General features: G+C 41.8%; 1 protein-coding gene across 6 annotated transcripts in view; it reads left to right on the forward strand.

The window, feature by feature from the left end:
• FGF10 (fibroblast growth factor 10) overlaps positions 1-19260 on the forward strand; it is a 199394-nt gene that overhangs the window by 2925 nt on the left and 177209 nt on the right. For 2 of the 6 annotated variants that reach the window (XM_033931640.1, XM_033931688.1), the window contains exon 1: positions 12633-13109. The exons of 2 other annotated variants lie outside the window; for them this stretch is intronic. In XM_033931640.1, the coding sequence (XP_033787531.1) occupies positions 12758-13109 (352 nt within the window). In that variant the 5' untranslated portion in view covers positions 12633-12757. Of the gene's footprint in view, positions 1-1865; positions 1954-2652; positions 2783-12632; positions 13110-19260 lie in introns of those variants that run through there. 2 more of the 6 variants (XM_033931680.1, XM_033931650.1) reach the window with 2 other exon arrangements.

The following is a 19260-nucleotide window of genomic DNA, read 5'->3' on the forward strand; positions in this document are numbered from 1 at the left end:
GAAAGAGGAGGTTGTTTCCTGTTTCTTTTTTTTCCTTCTGTTTCTTCTTTGCTGGAAGCTACTTTCATGAATTCAGTAGTATTACTGCTTTCATCCAGTGTGGGTAGGGCTTATTATTCTTTGTGAATCGATTTGATTGCTTACAAGGGGGTTTTAAGAGCAAAGCAAGCTAATAAGCTAGACTGATTATGTCAGGCTAAAAATTAAAAGCTGTATAACTAACTGGTCACAGCATCCTAGTTCTCAGATCATTTACATGATGTGAGTCTGGGTTTGTACAACATAATTTAGGTCATACACTGCTTATGATTGTGGAATAGAATTTTTCTTCCAACACTGAACAATGCAATGCTGACCCTGTATTAGCCACAAAGCTATTGTAGAAAGTTAATCTAAATTTGAATAATTATGAATCGGTGCTTACACACTTGCTTCTTAATGCTTAGCACATACTATCACAGAACATAAACGATTTAATGTGAATTTAAAAAAAAATATTTCCTGCAAATTAACTATGATCATTTTTATTTATTTAAGTGCATCTGTTTTTTTTGTTTGTTTGTTTTCAACTGTTTGTATAACTGAAATGTTACTATAATTTCCAGCAGGATGGATTCAATGCAGGTACATGCTGTCATTAAGATATTGTCTAACTCTTGTGTAATTACATGGTAACAAACCTCTACTCCACCTACAGGGTATCAGGTCTACCACAGTGTTTAACTTTTGAACTGGTATTGACTGTTAGATTAATGAGATGTGGTTTTGAATTATCCTGTTCATTGGTCAGTATATGAAGTTTACTATTTCTTTTTCAAAAACAATTCATATTAAATGCATAATGCAAATTATGAGGGGGGAGGGGCATGCTGAAAAGTTCTCAGCCCAACCAACCAACTTCCTAAAAGCTGAGCGTTATTTTGCCACTGGAGCTGAAAAGAGTGTCATCTTATTTGATTAAGTACCAATCTGCACAAACAAAATGTGATGCTTTGACATTTTTTTCAGATCATTGATTGAACCATATCCACGTCATCCTCTTCTTGGTTGGGCTGAGAACTTTTCAAACCCCTTCCCCCATCGTACTATACAACTCTAATATTACATAAAACATAGTCAGAATGTTACTTTTTGCATAGATTATCCAAAACTAGTGTATGATAGAATGATTTTTTTTTCTTACAAATCTTATCAGACACAAGGAAAATGATAGTGCAGTCTAATACCTAGATAAGACATTCTATTGGAAATTCATGTCAGTACATGTCAGGAATCATGGGAGAGTCGTATATGTTATCATCTGTCCTTGTTCCAAAATGTATGTAGGTCGTACTATCTTTTTCACTTACTGTGTCCCCTTCACTGCAAGACAGAGCAAAATGTCTTTTTTTTCTGGACTGAAATATTTTGATCCAAAGTCAGAAATGTCAAAATAATAAATGTATAGGAAACTTGTCCCTAAATGCCTAGAATTATTCAAATTCTTTCCCACAGCAGTATCTTTTTTTTCTAAGTAAAAATAAATAAAAATGCAACAAAAAAAATTAGATTTTATAATTTCTGAGAAGTAACACGCTTTGGTGGTCTTTAACGGTACGGCAGAGCATACATGTTGAAAGGCATAATTAGACACTTAGGTGTTCATTTATTAATGGCTGGTTGCCAGTAGAAACTTACTTTGATGTGAAATATTAAAAAAAAGAAATAACTTATCAAAAATCTGTGTAATCCAAAATCTTGAAAGCAGTGAAACTATGGTATGATATGGATTGGAAAATGCAATGCTGTAAAAATACTGCAAGGAAATTCTCTGCATTCCTAAACATGAAGAAATGTTGATGGATAATTTATGTTATATTCCTCAGAAGTTTCTTTGGCAAGTGAACAGGAGGATGGATCTGATGGGTTGGCCTCATGTGGAAGTATACATTTAACAGATTTTATGAGAAAGTGGTAAGAAAAGATTATTCAAAGTATTCAAACAACAAAAGGCACCCCTATACTTTCACTCATCTCTTGATGGCTGAGATGTCAGGTAGAAAGACCACAAACGGGGTCAAGCCCCTAAATGCAGCTTCCGTAGTCTATCATTGCACAGCAAACAGTCTTTAGAGATACCGTGTCAATAAATCATTACTGTTTGTCTCTTTGAAAACTATAAACTTTCTCAGATCCCTTTACTGGGTACTTAGCCGAGGTTGCTGAAATGAGCTTCAAAAGCAAGCCGTATCGGGTTCTGATGCATTTCGCCAGACCGGCTTCCTCAGGAAACCCACAATAAACTTTTAAGTGATCATCTTCTTCCTCATACTCTGTTGATCTCACTTCCTTTTCCTGTTCGGTGCCTTTTGTTGTTCAAATACTTTGGTTATTTTACTTGTGGCTCACCCGTTCTTTTTGAGATTTTTCCCAGTAGTTTGCTTTAAGAATAGATTATTGCCAGAGCTATAAGAGTGCCATTATGAAGGCTTTCTGTTCTTTTTCACTTGTTTAATTTGTTGTTTAAGAATATAGATGCTTTATTTTGCTATGTTTTATTTATATGATGCTTTCCATTATTTATAGTTTATGACTTATTTACATGATGTTTCTCATTATTTCTTTTTAATGATTTTAGGATATACATTTATGTCTATGTTTTTCTATTTTTAGTTTACTTGTTCAGTCCCCTGAGGAAGGCATTCCAGATAGCCGAAACTGGGATCCTAGTCGGGACATTTACTCTGTGCTTTTATCGAGTAAACATATTAGGACTTTTTTGTGTGAATAAATGTACCCCTTGGCTGCTTTATGACTTCTCACTTGCCTTTCTTTGTTCGTGTGTTTCTTTGTTCGTTATTTTTGTAGTCAGAACAAACAAATATTTTTCTATGTAGCCCGTCAGTTAGGCTTAGGTCACAGGTATTTGCAGTAGGGAAAACCTTCTATTAGTGATTCCCCTGTATGTGCCTGGCTATCTATCGAGGGAATAATTACGAGTATATATTTTTGATTCCTTACATTTACAAACATTTTTGATTAATAAGAATGTTTAGTTCCTGTAGAGGGATAATAGTAGTAGATAGATGAGTTATGAGGCCATAACAATGTAATTTGGAGGGGGGGTTTCTAATTTATCTCTAACCACTTATTTGGATATATACCTTTCTTTCTTTCTTCTTGACATGGGCTTGGGTTGGCACATCCATAGATTAAATATGCTATTTTTTTTGTTTTACATTTTAATTTGGATTGGTGCCTATATTTATTTTCTCTATGTTGAAGTATTAAAGTATTTCAAAAAGTGTAGCATAAAATTATAAGATCTTATATTGAAAAAATGTTTCTATTTCATTTGGTTATATACAAGATATAGGTGTGAGAGAGAATCAAGAACTTTTCCCATAGCTAACTAAGGGGCCCTTTTACTAAAGGGTGTCAAGCCTTAACTCACACTTAGCATATGAAAAACTGTAATTTTACAAAAAAAAAGAAAAAAAATTAGAAGGATTGTACAGAAAATAGGCATGGAAGTACTAATCAGCTTGCATGTCCTATGCAAACTTCCTGAACTCGCTGGCAAAAACCATCCAAATCAAGCCCGAAATATTGATTCTAGGAATGCGCTGCAACTCCGATCTAAGCTACAAACCACAAATAAGACATGTTGTAAAAATGTGTTTCTATCACCTAAAACTACTGCACCAACTAAAACCTGTCCTGACTGCAAATAATCTAGCTAAACTAATTCATGCATTTATTACTAGTCGTCTAGACTACTGTAATACATTACTCCTAGGGTCAAGCTTAGCCAACCTGTCCCGCCTGCAGTTAATCCAAAACACTGCAGCTAGACTCTTAACAGGTGTGCCCATTAATGACCACATCACACCGATTCTATTTGATCTGCACTGGCTGCCAATAATTAAACAGATCAAATTCAAGCTACTTTGCCTAGCATCTTCAACTTCCTGATTATCTGTACAAGAAACTGGCCAGATATCAACCTAATAGAACTCTGAGATCATCGCATCATGATCGATTTGAAGTCCCTGGACTAAGATTAATGAATCTACAAACAACTAGAAAGAGAGCTTTCTCATATGCAGATACTAACCTTTGGAACACCATGGCTTCATGGAGGAAACATCCTACTTCTACTTCTGAAAATTATTGAAATCAATTCTATTTCATCAGTTCTATGGAACTCTGTAAGATACTCTCCATAATACGCAAATGAGCATCTCCCACTAACTGCAATTTCTCCCTCTGAGTATTCATACCTTATATCGTTTTTATTATGCTGGATGTGTCTTATTTTAATTTTTTTATTTTTTAATCATTTTTATTAACGAGTCAACAAGAGAAACAGACATGGTGCATAATACAAGCAAGCACACAATAGCAAACTAAGGAAGATTACATCGATCATCACCAAGAAACTTAATACAGCAAGAGGCTACAAGACCATTCAAGAATAAAAATAGCCCTTCTCCCCCATCGACTCCATATTTTGCAAGTGGAAAAAACATGGCCTGCCTAACCCCTACATCAACACACAGAAAGACAGACACACCATGCCACCCAAGCCAAACAACCAAACAGGCACACTCCAGTCACACATCCCTCCCTACCCCCCCCCACCCCAAGTCGGGAGACCAGAGACAACCGCAGAAACACCGTCCACAAGGCCAAGTAGGCCCTGATCTCAGGGTTGGTTGAGCGTTTATGATAGCAAATTTCAAAGCGGGCCAGTTCGATCATCTGATTGATCCAACAGTCCAAAGGGATAGACCCCTCTTGAGTCCAATATTGTAAAATTGTTCATTTGACAACGTCAAATAAATGAAGCGCAGCTGAGGCACAGTGAGACCCTGTTCCTCCATGAGATCCTGATTGCCGAGAAGTAATGTTTTGTAGTCCCACTCTAAGTCGCGTTGTAAGACTAATTGAAGCTGCGCAAAAGAGGAGTTCCAAATGGACAGTTCAGGGCATTCCAGGAATGAATGTAAAAGAGTTCCAAGATGTGTCTTATTTTATTTTATTTTTTCTATTTCTTTTCTCCTGCCTGATATAGTAATTTATATTTATCTCATTAGATTTACTGTTCTATCTTTTTCTTTACAATGTAAGCACTCTGCTTCACTTTTCCTGGTTCTCTACATCTCTCTGGGCTCCTTCTTCCTTCTATTTTTATCTTTGAATATATGAATGATGTTCTTTTTCTCGTAGGCGCTTTGGTTTAGATTGTGAGCTCATTCAGGACAGAGAGTGAAGTCCAATGTGCCTAATGTATTTAGTTCTGCAAACCACTTAGGGCTAGATTCACTAAGCAAACCGATCGTGTACAATTGGTTTGCGAGCCCTTTGTGACCCGATTTCCCTCCGACCCGATTCACTAACCTCTGTCCCGATCATCCTCTGATCTGCGCATGCAAATGAGGGGGAACAGCATTCAAATGCAGACAGGAAGCGATTCACTAAAATAAAAAGCAACACCGACTGGGCTGGCCAATCCAAAGTAAGCGACTTCTGAAGACCAGTCGCTGAGGTCCTTTCAGACTGCCCTGCCTTCTGCTGCCCTGCTTCTCTGCCTCAATCTGCTCTGCCCCATCTCAGCCCTGATCTCCTGCCTGCCCCAATATGCTCTCTGCCCTGTCTCAGCCCTGATCTCCTGCCCCTTCCCCATGGTTTTAACCCACAGTTTAAAGCAGGTTAAAACCACGGGCTCACTGGGCTGTTTAAAAGTAAAAGTTTAAAAATAAAAGTTGCGGCTCTTAGACGCATGCGCAGACCATCTACAGATGGTCTGCACATGCATCGGGATCGCTCTTTAGCGATCCGTGTGGTGAGTGGGGGGCTTGTCAACAATCGTCCCCATTTGCATGCAGGCCTTTTGTGCATGCAATTGGGACGGATTGGACCCAGAATTGGGGGTTAGTGAATCTAGTCCTTAATACTCATGAATAAGCGGTATATCAAATATAAGAAATGCAATACAATACAATGGAAGAACTTAGCATCTTATAAATAGGAGGCACCCTACCGGCATCTAAATTAATTCCAAAATGCTGTTTAAAAGCAAACAAGAGAAATTACAAGGCGCCTAAAAGAACATTGCAGGAATTTCGACTTCAGAGGTGCCTACTGGCACCTAACACCACTGTTGCCGTAGCTAACACCGGAATGTGGTGTTAGGTGTGAGTCACATCAAAGGTAGGTGCTGGAAATGTATTGAAAACCCAGGCCTACCTTTCCAGTGCCTACCCTTGCTGGAAGTATTGATTCTTTAAAGGGCGCTATAGCATGACTGACGTGATTGGCGGCCGCTTTTAAGGCGGTTGCCGATAATGGCGCCACTTAGAGAATCCGGGCCTAAGTGCTCCCTTATTAATTTTTTTGCAAGACCTACATGTTAATGGAAAAATTAAAATGGGGCCTGCAAAATTTAAGAGGAAAAAAACAAAAGCCTTAAACACTGCCATGCTGAATCTGTTCTTAGTGTACAGAAAATTTCCACATTAAGATGCCCTAAACTGAGATTCTAACACACTTTAGTTAAAGGGCTCCAAAAAACAACAGCTTTGGTGAATTAGGGCCTTAAATGTTTTTAAAGTTCAATTGAAACGCGTTTAAATTAAATCTAAGCACAAAACATAGCTTATTTGTCACTAGCATGAGATGGATGGTTTAGGTTTATTTTACGAAGGGGTGCTGAAAAGTTCTCAGCCCAACCAACTCCCTAAATTCGAAGGGGTGCTGAAAAGTTCTCAGCCCAACCAACTCCCTAAATTCTGAGCGTTATTTTGCCACTGTAGCTGAAAAGGGTGTTATCTTATTTCATTTAGTGCCAGTTTGCAGAAACAACATTCTAGGTTTTAACATTGTTTCGGTTTATTGATTGAACCATATCCAAGTCATTCTCTTCCTGGTTAGGCTGATAACTTTTCAGCACCCCCTCGTACAGTCTTGCACATTCAGATCTATGCCCTTGGGCAGATACTTCAGTTTGCTTCTTTTCTAGAGTTTAAATATTCTTCAATGCATATAACCTGCGCTTTAACTACTTACTTCATTATTCTATATAGTGCACCATATTTAGATGATATGAAACATATTCATAAAAATGTTCTATTGGGAACACATGTTTCTGACAGCTTTCCCTGTTATAGTATTGGTAGTGGTAGATGCCAGGTATAGCTTATAGAAATCTGCATTGTTGCAGCTTCTCGGAACTGCATCCGCATTGCACATTGCAAGAAAAGTTGCAGGTGAATTGCCTGAAACGGTGCTGCCTCTGAATGTGGGCTGGAAGGTGCTCCTAAGGACAAACAAGGTGGCAGCAAATCAGAGATTGCAGTATCCAGCCGGCCAGAAAAGGATAAGGATTGTTCTGGGGACTTTACCAAAAGACAGGAAAGAGACAAATAGTTCAGTAGAAATATCCGTCTCTGGTAGCAATATGCTCAGACCGCAGTATTATCAGCTTTGAAAATAAAGAATACCAGATGCAACATAAAAACAGTATAAATCTTTTTCACAACTAGAATAGCTCATTAGGGGAAAATTATTTGGCAAAGAAGATTCTACTACTTTTGATGTCCACGCTGAAGCGATTCTAGCTGACCCCTCAGTGCTTTGCTGCTCCTAAGTTTAAGTCATGTTTTGGAGTTCAGCAAGATTCTACTAATCTGAATAGTACTTTAGCAAATGACTGTAATACTGTTTTTAATTTGTTGACCAGGAAACCCAGATAGGGACACATTTTTTGACAGAGTCCCAGTCATACAGGGGATAGGTTGACTTGCCAAAGTCACACCTAGAGTCTGAGGCAGAGGAGAGTCTTGATTTTATGCTCCCCGGGATATTTCCTGAACCATAGTCTGATGATTTCACCTTTAGACCCCGCCTCCTCTGTAAAATGAATTGATTGTTGTGTGTGTTGAACATTTGCTTTCTATCAGTCTTCTGGTGATAAAACATATTGTACTGGAATACAGTACAAACTCATGTGGTTCTGTCATGAAAGACATCATAAGACAAATGCTTGCTTATTGTTCAGTAGGAAGCACAAGGGGCCATCAAATTCCGAGCAATCAAAAAGTAAATTTATTGAAGGACATGACATGGTCTGTGTTTCAGCATGTCCGCCTGCATCAGGGGTCATTCAGTGCAATCCACACAAAGATTAGCCAAACAAATAGCACCTAATATTGAGGTTCTTAACAAGCAGAATCCTTGACGTAGCGGGAATACTTTGCCAGCCCGCGGTAGAAACCTCTACCACGGCTTTGTAAAAGGAGCCCTAAGTGACTTGCCCAGGGTCACAAGGAGCAATGCTGGGATCAATCCAAAAAACCACTTAGGGAGACCTTTTACTAAGCTGTACTAAAAAGTGGCAGTGCCATAGGCGGCGGAACGGGGGAAGCCACAGGGGCCATGGCCTGTCTCTGCCAAAAAAATTCTCAGTCGCTGTGGATTTGGCCCTCCCGGTGTTTGCTTAAATCGTCGGGCAACCGCCGCACAGCGTCAAACAGCATGGTGGCTGCTGAAGATTTAAAACTAAAGTGTCGGGAGGAGGTGGGTGGAGGTCTCGGGAGATGTTTAGAGGTCATGTACCAGGGCGGAGTTCCTGGGCCCCCCCTAAACAAAGCAGCAGTCCGCTGCCTATGGCCAGTGCTATCACCAGTGTGTGTCTTTCCCGTGCACTGAGGCCACTTTTAACAAGGTGATAAAACGACCCCGTATTCCATTATTCCTATTAATAGCCCATGCACTAATTTCTCCATTAGTGCATGAGACCCCAGGCACATCTCCAGCTCTAAAAGATAAATGCATGCTGATCCCTAAACTACCACAGGACACCTGAGTGCATCCAGCAGTAGTGCTTTTTAACCTGCCATAAGTACAAGTTAGTGGTTACTGCAGCTTAGTGAAAGGACCCCTAGTTTGTAAAGGCAACATAGGCACCTACAGTTGCCAAGAGTTAGGCATTAGGATGTTGTGTGTTGCATGGATTCTATATAGTATTCTATAACAGCAATTACTATGATCTGAAAACGGCACCTACCTCATGTCATCAAAGTTTGGCACAGTTTGTAGAATCTTGCCTAGCGGCATCTAAGTCAAACATAGTACCAGAAGACTGGAGGGTGGCCAACATGATTCCGATTTTTAAAAAGGGTTCCAGAGGTGATCTGGGAAATTATAGACCTGACATCAGGGTTGGGCAAAATGGTACATTATTATAAAGAACAAAATGACAGAATATATAAATAAGCATGACTTAATGAGAGAAAGCCAACATGGATTTAGTCAAGGGAAATCTTGCCTCACCAGTCTACTGCATTTCTTTGAAGGTGAGCCAGCTGATATTGTGTATTTGAATTTTCAAAAGGCCTTTGACAAAGTACCTCATGAATGATTTCTGAAGAAACTAGAAAGTCATATGATAGGAGGTAATGTTCTATTAAGGATTAAAAACTGGTTGAAAGACAGAAAACAGATAGCAGGTTTAAATGTAGAGAATGTCACAGGGAAAAAATTTGTCCCTTTCCCCATGAGTTCGGTCTCTGTCCTCACCCCGTCCCCGCAAGCTCGGTCCCCATCCCCGCAAACCATCTGATCCCATCCGCACAAGCCTTGAATAGTTATGTTTTTATATTGAACTCAGGGAAAATGAGACAAGATTCATGTGTGGCAGGGCTAGAGGGGTGGAGCGGGGCGGGGCTGGTGGCAGGGTGGTGTAGGATTGTGGGTGTGCCACAGAAAAACATTTGCTCCATTAGTGTTCTAGAGCAGTGTTTTTCAACCTTTTTATACCTGTGGACCGGCAGAAATAAAATAATTATTTTGTGGACCGGCAAACTACTAAGACTGAAATTTTTAAAAAAACACATTTCTGCCCCGTCTCCGCAAGCTCGGTCCCCACAAACCATCTGATCCCATCTGCACGCCTCAGTTATGATTTTATATTGAACGTATTCCAGTACCTCCCCTCTTTTCCCCATCTTAATCCAGCAGATACCTTCCATCACCCTACTCCCTCCATTCCTTATTCAGCATCTTCTCCTTGTCTCCCTATTTCCCCCTTCACCATGTCCAGCATATCCCCTCTGTCTCCCTACTCTCTCTACCCATGTCCAACATCTTACTTCTGTCTTCATACTCCACCCTCCTATTTAGCATTTTCCATGTCTCTCTGCCCCCTGTCTTTGTGTCCCTATTCTTCCAACTCCCACCTAGTTCCAATAACTATCCTCCCCCAAGGGGATCCACCATCTCCCTTCTGTCACACCAATCCCCCCCCCCCCCGGGTCTACCATCCCCTTCCCACAACAGGTGGGAATCCAGTATCTCTTATTCCCTCCCTTGGCTGCTGGCCCCAGAGTGATTCCAGTGTCACAATGGCTGGTCTCACCATAACTGACATTAAATTGGAAGCAGCCTGGTTCTTAACTTGCATCAGTTTCCTTACAGTTCCCTTGCCCAGAACTCTGAACAAAGACAGAAGCTGCAGGACCTTTCCTCTTGCCTGCATTGCTATTTGCTTTAAGCTCTTCCGGTCTCAATCATGCCCCTCAAACACAGGAAGTCACTTCAGAGGGGAGCGGAATCAGGATCGGCAGAGCCTATAGTGATGCAGGCAAGAGGAAAAGTCCCGCGGCTTCTGTGTTTCTTTTTGCTGTCTGCAGCCGATCCTAAGCCCTGGAAGGGAAAGGGGAAGAGATGCCGACGGGAAATTTAACCGCGTCGATCTCGCCAGCCCTCCGCGGACCGGCAGGAATTTTCTGCGGACCGGCACCGGTCCACGGACCGGCGGTTGAAGAACAGTGTTCTAGAGCAAAAAAAAATGTTTGCGGGAGACTGCTATAGACATTCCTCATGGTGGATTTTGCATAAACCTGTAGGAGAGTCGGATGTAAATCTTGTAACATACGTGGATACCCTCAGAAATTTATGCAGAGTTAACATCTGCCTCAGAACAGGTGTCACTTGTGTGGTAACTTTTGAGGAGGCTATTTTTTTAAAGGCACAGGTGCATATGTTGCCTAAAATAATCCTTCACAGCTCCATAGTTGTTGCATTTGGGATTTATGAATGCAATGGAAACTGTATTATGTCATATTCACATTACATTATTTTGTTACCTTTTCCAAAATACCACCATCTGGACCCCTCCACGTTGATAGCTTAAACATAAATCTAGTCCTGCATGTAATTTTTTAACAGCCTTTTTCTTCATAAATCTGAATTACAGCACCATGCTAACTCAAACCTAAGAAAAACAATAATGGGCTCATAATCAAAACTTAAACACGTCTAAAAACCCATCCAAGTGCACTTGGATGACCTAAAAGACAGGTCATCCAAGTGCCGATAATCAAACCAATTTTCTGGACGTGTCACGGAACCTTTTAGGCCTCTGAATCCCGCTGTGCACCCAGAGCTAAAAGGAGCATATCAGGAGGAGTGGTTAGGGCAGTATATGGGCCGGATGGGGGCCAACCTAGACTTAGTTGTTCTGCAGGAATAATCGAATGTTTACTAAACATCCTGGATGAAACTTAAACATTGTGAGTTAGACAATGTAAAAACAGGTATAGGTACCAAAAAGGTATCCAAAATGACCAGATAACCAGTGCAGAGACAAAGTAAAGACCCCTCACACTCTCCCAGTGTTCACTGACCGCCTCACACACCCATAAAGATTGGAATAAAAAATTACATATCTGTCTCCAGAACATCAGCACCTGGTACAGTGGTACCTTGGATTACGAGCATAATCCGTTCCAGGAGCATGCTCGTAATCCAAAATGCTCGTTTATCAAAGCGAGTTTCCCCATAGGATATAATGGAAACTCGCTTTGATGCGTTCCCCCCCCCCCGAGAACCGGCATTGCTCATTGCTCCCCTCGAAGGCCCCCCTTTCGATCTGGCACCCCCCCCCAATGCGATCGGGCACCCCCCGAAGCGATTGGGCACCCTCCCACCACGATCCGGTACATCCCCCCCCCCCCCGACACGATTGGGCATACCCCGCCGCTTCTTACCCTCATCTGGGCACCCCGAAGATCGGCCTCCGCGCACCGCTTTGGGACGCTGTACCTGAAAACGGGACATTTCGGTGTCCCGAAGCGGTGGGTCGGGACAATGGGACAGTCAATCCAATAACGGGACATATGGTCACCTTAGGCATGTCTAGTAGCACTAAAGAAATGATTAGTAGTAGTGGGCCTAACCTTTGGTTAAAGTTGCCCTCCAGACTAGCTCTCGGGCTTGCGACTCCAGCTGAGTTCATGAAGATAGGTTTAAAGTCTCTCTTCCCTTCTTGGCCTGTGTTGTTTAAAGGGGCATTATACTGTGTTTAGAGATTTCAGCACATTCAGTCCTAGAGTAGTAGGGTTGCAATGGAGAATAAAAATTCATGTAGTGCAAAGCTTCCTTATTTCTAGTGAAGATATTTGCCCTCCTTCAAATGCGGTACCACTGATAAGGGAGATAAGGCAAAGCAAAGTCTGTATCCCTACTTGTCATTCCTCCTTTATATTGTAAACCCATTTTTGTAATCCTGAATAAAATATAAAAATACTGTTCTCTACTGTGACATCTTTTTTTTTTCCTTTGAGTACTATTGAATGGATTATGTGACAGGGAAGCCCCTGTCACAAGTAAAAAGACTGTGGGTCCAGTCAGAAATACTGCCCTTAAGGCTGTAAGCTCTAAAATAAAGCCTATTTCTCCTGGTAAAAGCAGCAGGGTAGCACAACCAAATAACATGGTGGAAAAGCAGGGGTGGAGTCAGCCCAGGATTCTGGAAGGGAGGGCACTGAAACCACAAGCCAGTCCCTATTACTCCTTTCCCCAGGTTAGAGGAATCCAGGTAGAAGGGGGTGGAGCTGGTCACCGAGCCCTGCAACCATGCAAACCTCAAATAGGCAGAAGGCAGAGTAATCAGGGAGGAGGAGGAGGCTCACCTGTTCCGGATTGTAGGAGCCCAGCAGCAAACCAAGATAGCTGCTATCTCCCTTCTTCCACCAGCCAGCCAAGAAAGCTTTCAGGACACCAGCCCACCAGGGTAGAGAGATTACCTCCAGGGAAGTACCATAACTTTCCTAGCACGTTTTGGGGTGAGGAGCTAGAGGGTGTTCCTGAAGGGGAAAATGATTTGAGAGGGCTGGCAGGTATTCAGAGAGGGGGATGGGAAGAACCCGCAGAAGTGCAGGACTTCATAGAGAGCCCTAATCCCCTGGAGCCAGCCTGGGAAATGCTCAGTGAGGAAGGCTCTGGAGAATACATGTTTGAGGAAGACATGGACATGGAGTCTTGAGCTAGAAAAGGCATGGCAGCAGTGCCTAATTAAGTAATGCCAAAAGGATTCCTTGAACCTCAGTTCTCTTAAGTGCCCTTTGAATTAAAATTCTGGATGTTAGAGGCATGTTTGGGTGGGCGATTAAGACCTTTAGCATAAGGGAGGTTTGCCCGCACAACCTGGGTTCAGGTTGTGAACGTCCTTCAAAGGGAGGGACTAGGAGAGAAAGAGGAAAATAATAAAAGCCAAAAAAGTTTTTTTTTTCTGAAAGTATAGTGGAAAGCTTGCTGACACCTGTTGTGCTCAGCTGTAAAGTAACAAGCCAACTCTGGCTAGGAGAAGCCCTTAACCCTAAGAGGGGACAACTCAGAAGCAGTGAAGAAACTGCAGAAGCAAATTTTTCTGTTTTTTTTTTATGATGATGTCAATGCACTGAGGAAGATTGACAGTCACAGGCAGAGGCACATTCGGTGTGCCCGGGACTTATGTAAAAGACTGTGAACTCAAGGACTGTGACAAATGTGCATGCAGTGATGTTTTGGGGCTGGCATGTTAATAAACCCAAAGAAGTTTTGCTAGAAGTCCAGTCTCCGGGGTTTTCCTTTGACCAACCATATAAAAGGCGCTCCTAAAATCTTACCTGTGATCCGAGCCGGGGTTTCCCACCTACTTGGGGTCTGGCCCGGCCACAATGTATAAGGGCTTTAGAATAGATTTAAATGAAGCTGCGTGAAGACTGAAGCATGTTTGATTTCATGCCCTTATTTTGAGCTGATGCTCCACTCTAATGATGTTCTGTGTTTCCTCTGTCCAAGACCATATGCTGGTACTCATAATAACATCCAGGTGACTCTTTGTACTTCTAAGAGGATAATCTAGCTCATGAACAGTGAGTGATATGAAGCTGATAATGAGTTGTACTAGTCACAGCAGGAGCCGAGTCTAAAATTCTCTGCAAAAGGTACTTCCATATAATTTGTGAGCTAAACAAGGTCACTGAGTCATACTTTTAAGTGACAAATTACGATTATTTTTCTGTAGGAAGTGTTTATGATTTTGAACGTGGGTGACTTCCTCAATTGTTAGATCTCTGTGATTTTCTGCTATTTATTATTCTCCTTATTTTTAGCACAGGCATTTCTGGACTTTTCTCTCAAGACATTTGCTGGTCAGCGCTATGGAGTAAGCAAGTAATATTTTGGAAGCATTATTTACCTTTGTACCCCAGGCCAGTTCATTGTGCATAGTAGTAATATCTCAAAGCAAAGTGAGGAGGTAATAAGTATTTTTGTAAAAAGAGTATCTATAAACTCTCAATAACCAAAAAGGATAGCCATTTTCCATTACTGGTAAATGTTTGCAGCAAATTCCTTAATTTTGGTTGATTTGCACAAAATGTTTCAAAGCAAAGACAAATTTATTGAGGTAGGTCATGAGCTAACTAATGGATCTAAATGCTTTCTTGCTTTCCATTCAGGTCACTAGTGTTTAGTCTTTAAACATTCTGTTCTAATTGGAACAGTAAATCAAGGAATGTAGATTTTTCATGTCAGGTGGACAACTGGACAGTGCCTTTCTTCTGCTGCTAACACATGCATCTAATTACCAGTTGAGAGCTGTTTGAGAGACTTGTAGGATTAGATATATCAAGAGGTTTCTTTCTGTCTATAGCTATGAAAAATGTTTTGATAAATCAGGACCACAGACTTGGCAACAGAGCACTGCTTATAATCAGGCTGGACATTCTAGCCCAGATTTACATTACAAATAAACTGCCGGAAGTTTATATTGTTTAGGCTTAGAAATAAAGTAAAGGGGATGGGACTTAATATACTGATTTTTCTATGTGGTTACAATTAAAGCAGTTTATGTATTTTAGACAGGTACTTATTTTCTATGTGAGCCATTGAAGTGTTCAGTGACTTGCCCAGAGTCACAAGGAGCTGTACTGGGAATCAAATTAGGTCACTCTGCCACTCCTAATATCATCTTTGAGTTAAAGTATGTTCATTTTAAAGGACATTAGACTAGACCAGGGATCTCAGAGTCCCTCCTTGAGGGCCGCAATCCAGTCGGGTTTTCAGGATTCCCTCAATGAATATGCATTGAAAGCAGTGCATGCACATAGATCTCATGCATATTCATTGGGGAAATCCTGAAAACCCGACTGGATTGCGGCCCTCAAGGAGGGACTTTGAGACCCCTGGACTAGACCAAGGGATTTCAGCCCAGTCCTCATGACACACTGAGCCAGATAGATTCATATGTAACTAGCTGATTACCCGGCGTTCCCCGAATATTTATTTATCCCAATCTTCCGTTATTCATAGGCTTGTATTCAGTGATTACACCTGGTAAAACGGGAAGTATTTTATTGTCTATTTCGTGGACATCTTCATTTTTAGCAGCAAGAATGGCCCTCTGTATGGTGCTGAACTTGGACTTAAACATCATTGGGAGTGTCAGTATTCATGACATATATCACTGTGAAATGAATTGTCATTAAGGCCTTCCATGTGATGATAGCAGATATGCTAAATCCATAAATCGATATGCTTGCTGTAATATAAGCCCCTAAGCTGAGAGGACGCTGAAATAAGAGCTCCTTTTTGAACCCTTGAAAAAGCCCGTCTGGGCGAAATGGGTCCCGTCGGGGCATGCTAGAGACACTGCATTAAAGGATAAGTAAACGATATATAAGCTGCTGTCTTTGTTATTTTTTTTTTACTAGATAATGATCTTATATAACAGCAAGCATATCAATTTATGGATTTAGCATATCTGCTATCATCACATGGAAGGCCTTAATGACGATTCATTTCACAATGATATATGTCTTTGAGCCTCTCTACAATCAACTCCTTACCAGTGAGGTTGATATCTGTTGTGGAAGTTTCCAAGTTGCCTCACTTTTTCATCTTCGTTTTGACTTTAGTGTCAGTATTAATCTCAGGGAGCCCGAAAACTATGGGTTAGACACTAATATCTGTCATTTTCCCACTCCCACAGTATTTTTCCCCAGATAGTAAGTCATATGTATACCAAGTTTGGTTGAAATCTGTCCATGCATTTCAGAGTTATGTTGGAACATACATACACACATATACATCCAATTTTATATATGTAGATAGAGGTAATAGAGGCAAACTTATCACATTCATATTCATTGTGAATACCCTGAAAACATGTCTTTTTTTCCAATTTCCACCGCACCAATAATTTTATGGGAAGAATACTAAAAGGTAACTTTAAGACAATCCAAGAACGTAAAACCTTTCAAATTAAAATGATGAAATATTTTGACACTTATCAGACAGGACTTAACAAAGATCTGGGTTTCCTTTTCCAGTATAAAGACATTGAAATTTGCTTTGTCATCTCTCTGTCTCCTGCCCACCCACGTCTCATTCTTCCTATCCATGTATATATTTGTCAACATATGCTTATTTCTGATCTGAAGAAAAAGGGCTGCCTTCGAAAACTCATCATAATATGCATGGAGTTAGTCCAATAAAAAAGGTCTTATTTTCTTTAGTTGTTGTATTGTTTGTTTGTTTTATTTCTATATATTATCTTGGAAAGTAGACTAACCCCTCTTTTACAAAACTGTGATAGCAGTTTATAGTGCAGGGAGCCGCGCTGAATGACCTGCACTGCTCCCGACGCCCATAGGAACTCAATGAGCGTCGGGAGTAGCGCAGCTCCCTGTGCTAGAAACTGCTATCGTAAAAGGATTCGTTTCGTAAAAGGAGGCCTAACACAGGCACCAGTGGTATAGTAAAGGGGCACGGGGGGGGGGCAAATCACCCCTGGTGCAGTCTTCCTAAGGGCATGGCACCCCTCCTCCTCTCCCCCCCTCCCCGCTCCTCTCTTTGCCATGCGCACGCCCCTTGCTTTCTCCCATACCTTTTTTACTTCCCTGGCGCAAGATTGCTGCCCGAATCAGCATCGGTGCTCTCTCTGATGTCACTTCTGGGACCCACACCTAGGAAGTGACATCAAAGGATATGCCGACAATGACATAGGCATGCTGCTCATTCCAGAGAAGTTAAAAAGGTACAGGGAAAGGAAAGAGGGCACATATCCAGCAGGGGGATTGAGAAGAGGGTGGGGGAGGGGCACCACCAATGGCCCCCACACCATTTCATTCCCCCCCCATTTTATAAAGTTTTATTAGTTTTTTTTTTATCGCCAGCCGATATGAGCGTTGGAGCTTTTACCGCTATTGCCAGCGATAAAAAAACCTCTAACGCGCTTCATAAAAAGGAGGGGGGGGAGAAAAGTCAGGGTAACAGAGGGCAGTTTGTGAGTAGACTAGACAAGTAATTTTTTAATCACCTATTTGATTATCAACATACAGTATCTGCTATTTAACACAGGGTTGAGTAAAGCAAATAAATGAATATTAAATGCTGGTACTGCTGAGAGCCATACCAACATCTAGACTACAGTCCAGAGAGAGGAAGTAAGAACCTTGCCTTCTTCCACTGTGATTCTTGGACAATTTTTCAGCTTCAGGTTAGGGGGAAGAACTAAGAGTTTGCCACAAAATCTTATAGTAAACGTATGGAGTTATCAAACCATTTGAGTGGTGATTGAATCTTGGGGAGGGGGGAAGGCCACTCAGACCACCAGGGGACATGGAGGGAGGAGGATCAGGACTCACTGACCCCCAAAATTTTGTGTATGTGCAACATTTAAGAAACTACTGAGCAACAAAGTTACATGGCCAAGCGGTCATTACCTGTCACTTTTTCATCTCCAGCCATTTATGGTCTTCTGTCCTTCTTAACTTCTTCATGCTCTGCTAAAACAACAAACACACACATCATTCATACACCTCTAAAACACATGACCTAAAACACCTTCTAAAACACATGACCAGGTTTCTCCAGACACTTCTTGGTCTCCTCTGGATCCTCCCTGGATTCCATTCTCCTTCTGGTCCTCTCCAACCCTTCATTGGCCCTCTGGGTCTTTAGGTAGCTTCTGGTACCATTTACCAGCCTCTCCACTGGTTGTCACTGGCTCATCCACCAGTCCCTTGCCAGTTGCCTTTGGCCAATGCTCTCAGCGATTACAGGCTGCTCCCTCTTGGGTCTTCTGGCAGCTTCCAGTACTATTTACTGGTCTCTCCACCAGTTGCCACCGGTCCTGCTGGTACCTCCACTGGTTATTCACCAGTCCCCCTCAGCCTTGGACAAACCTTTCCAGCTGCTTGTGGGGCCACCACTGGTCCTCTGATCCCTGGCCTTATTGGTCCCCACAGGTCCTAGACACCCTTCACTGGTCCCTCTGCCGGTCATCAAGCTTGAGCCCACCATGGACTCTAAGCTCTACTGGGCCCTCTTTCCAGACCCACTCCCAGTTTCTCAGTTGTCTTTTCCTGGATTCACACCCTGAGGACTCTCTCAGTCCCTCAGTTATCTTTTCCTGGCCACATGCCCTGAGGACACCTTCCAGTTGCTCAGACTTCTCCACTCCCTGAGGACTCTTCTGGTCCCTCATGCACTCTCTGTGAGGACTCTCTCAATTGCTCACTCTCCTGGTCACTCATAGAACTCTACCAGATCCTCTGTTGGTCATCAAGCTTGAGCCCCCCCCCCCCTTGGAGGGGAGGGTCATGTGATGCTGATTAGCTGAGCAGATGCCTGCTTACTTGACTCTGTACCTTCCAGGGACTTTTCTGCTAAAAAAAAAAACAAAAAACAAACAACCCTGTAATTTTTACCCTTTTTACATTATAAAGCACCTGACTTGTGCTCAGGAGATTTGATGGGACCAGCAGTAAAGGGTGAAATGAACAAAAGTGGGGATAGAATACAGCACTCATTAATAATATTAATAATAAATTGAGCAATTTATTATTAATGAGATGCTCAAATCCATAATGCATCTTGATAGAAGCACACGGCAGTGCTGTATTCTATCCCCATTTTTGTTCATTTCACCCTTGAACCGCTGGCTGC

The sequence above is a fragment of the Geotrypetes seraphini genome, chromosome 1, assembly GCF_902459505.1.
Source record: "Geotrypetes seraphini chromosome 1, aGeoSer1.1, whole genome shotgun sequence".
NCBI classification, from domain to species: Eukaryota; Metazoa; Chordata; class Amphibia; order Gymnophiona; family Dermophiidae; genus Geotrypetes; species Geotrypetes seraphini.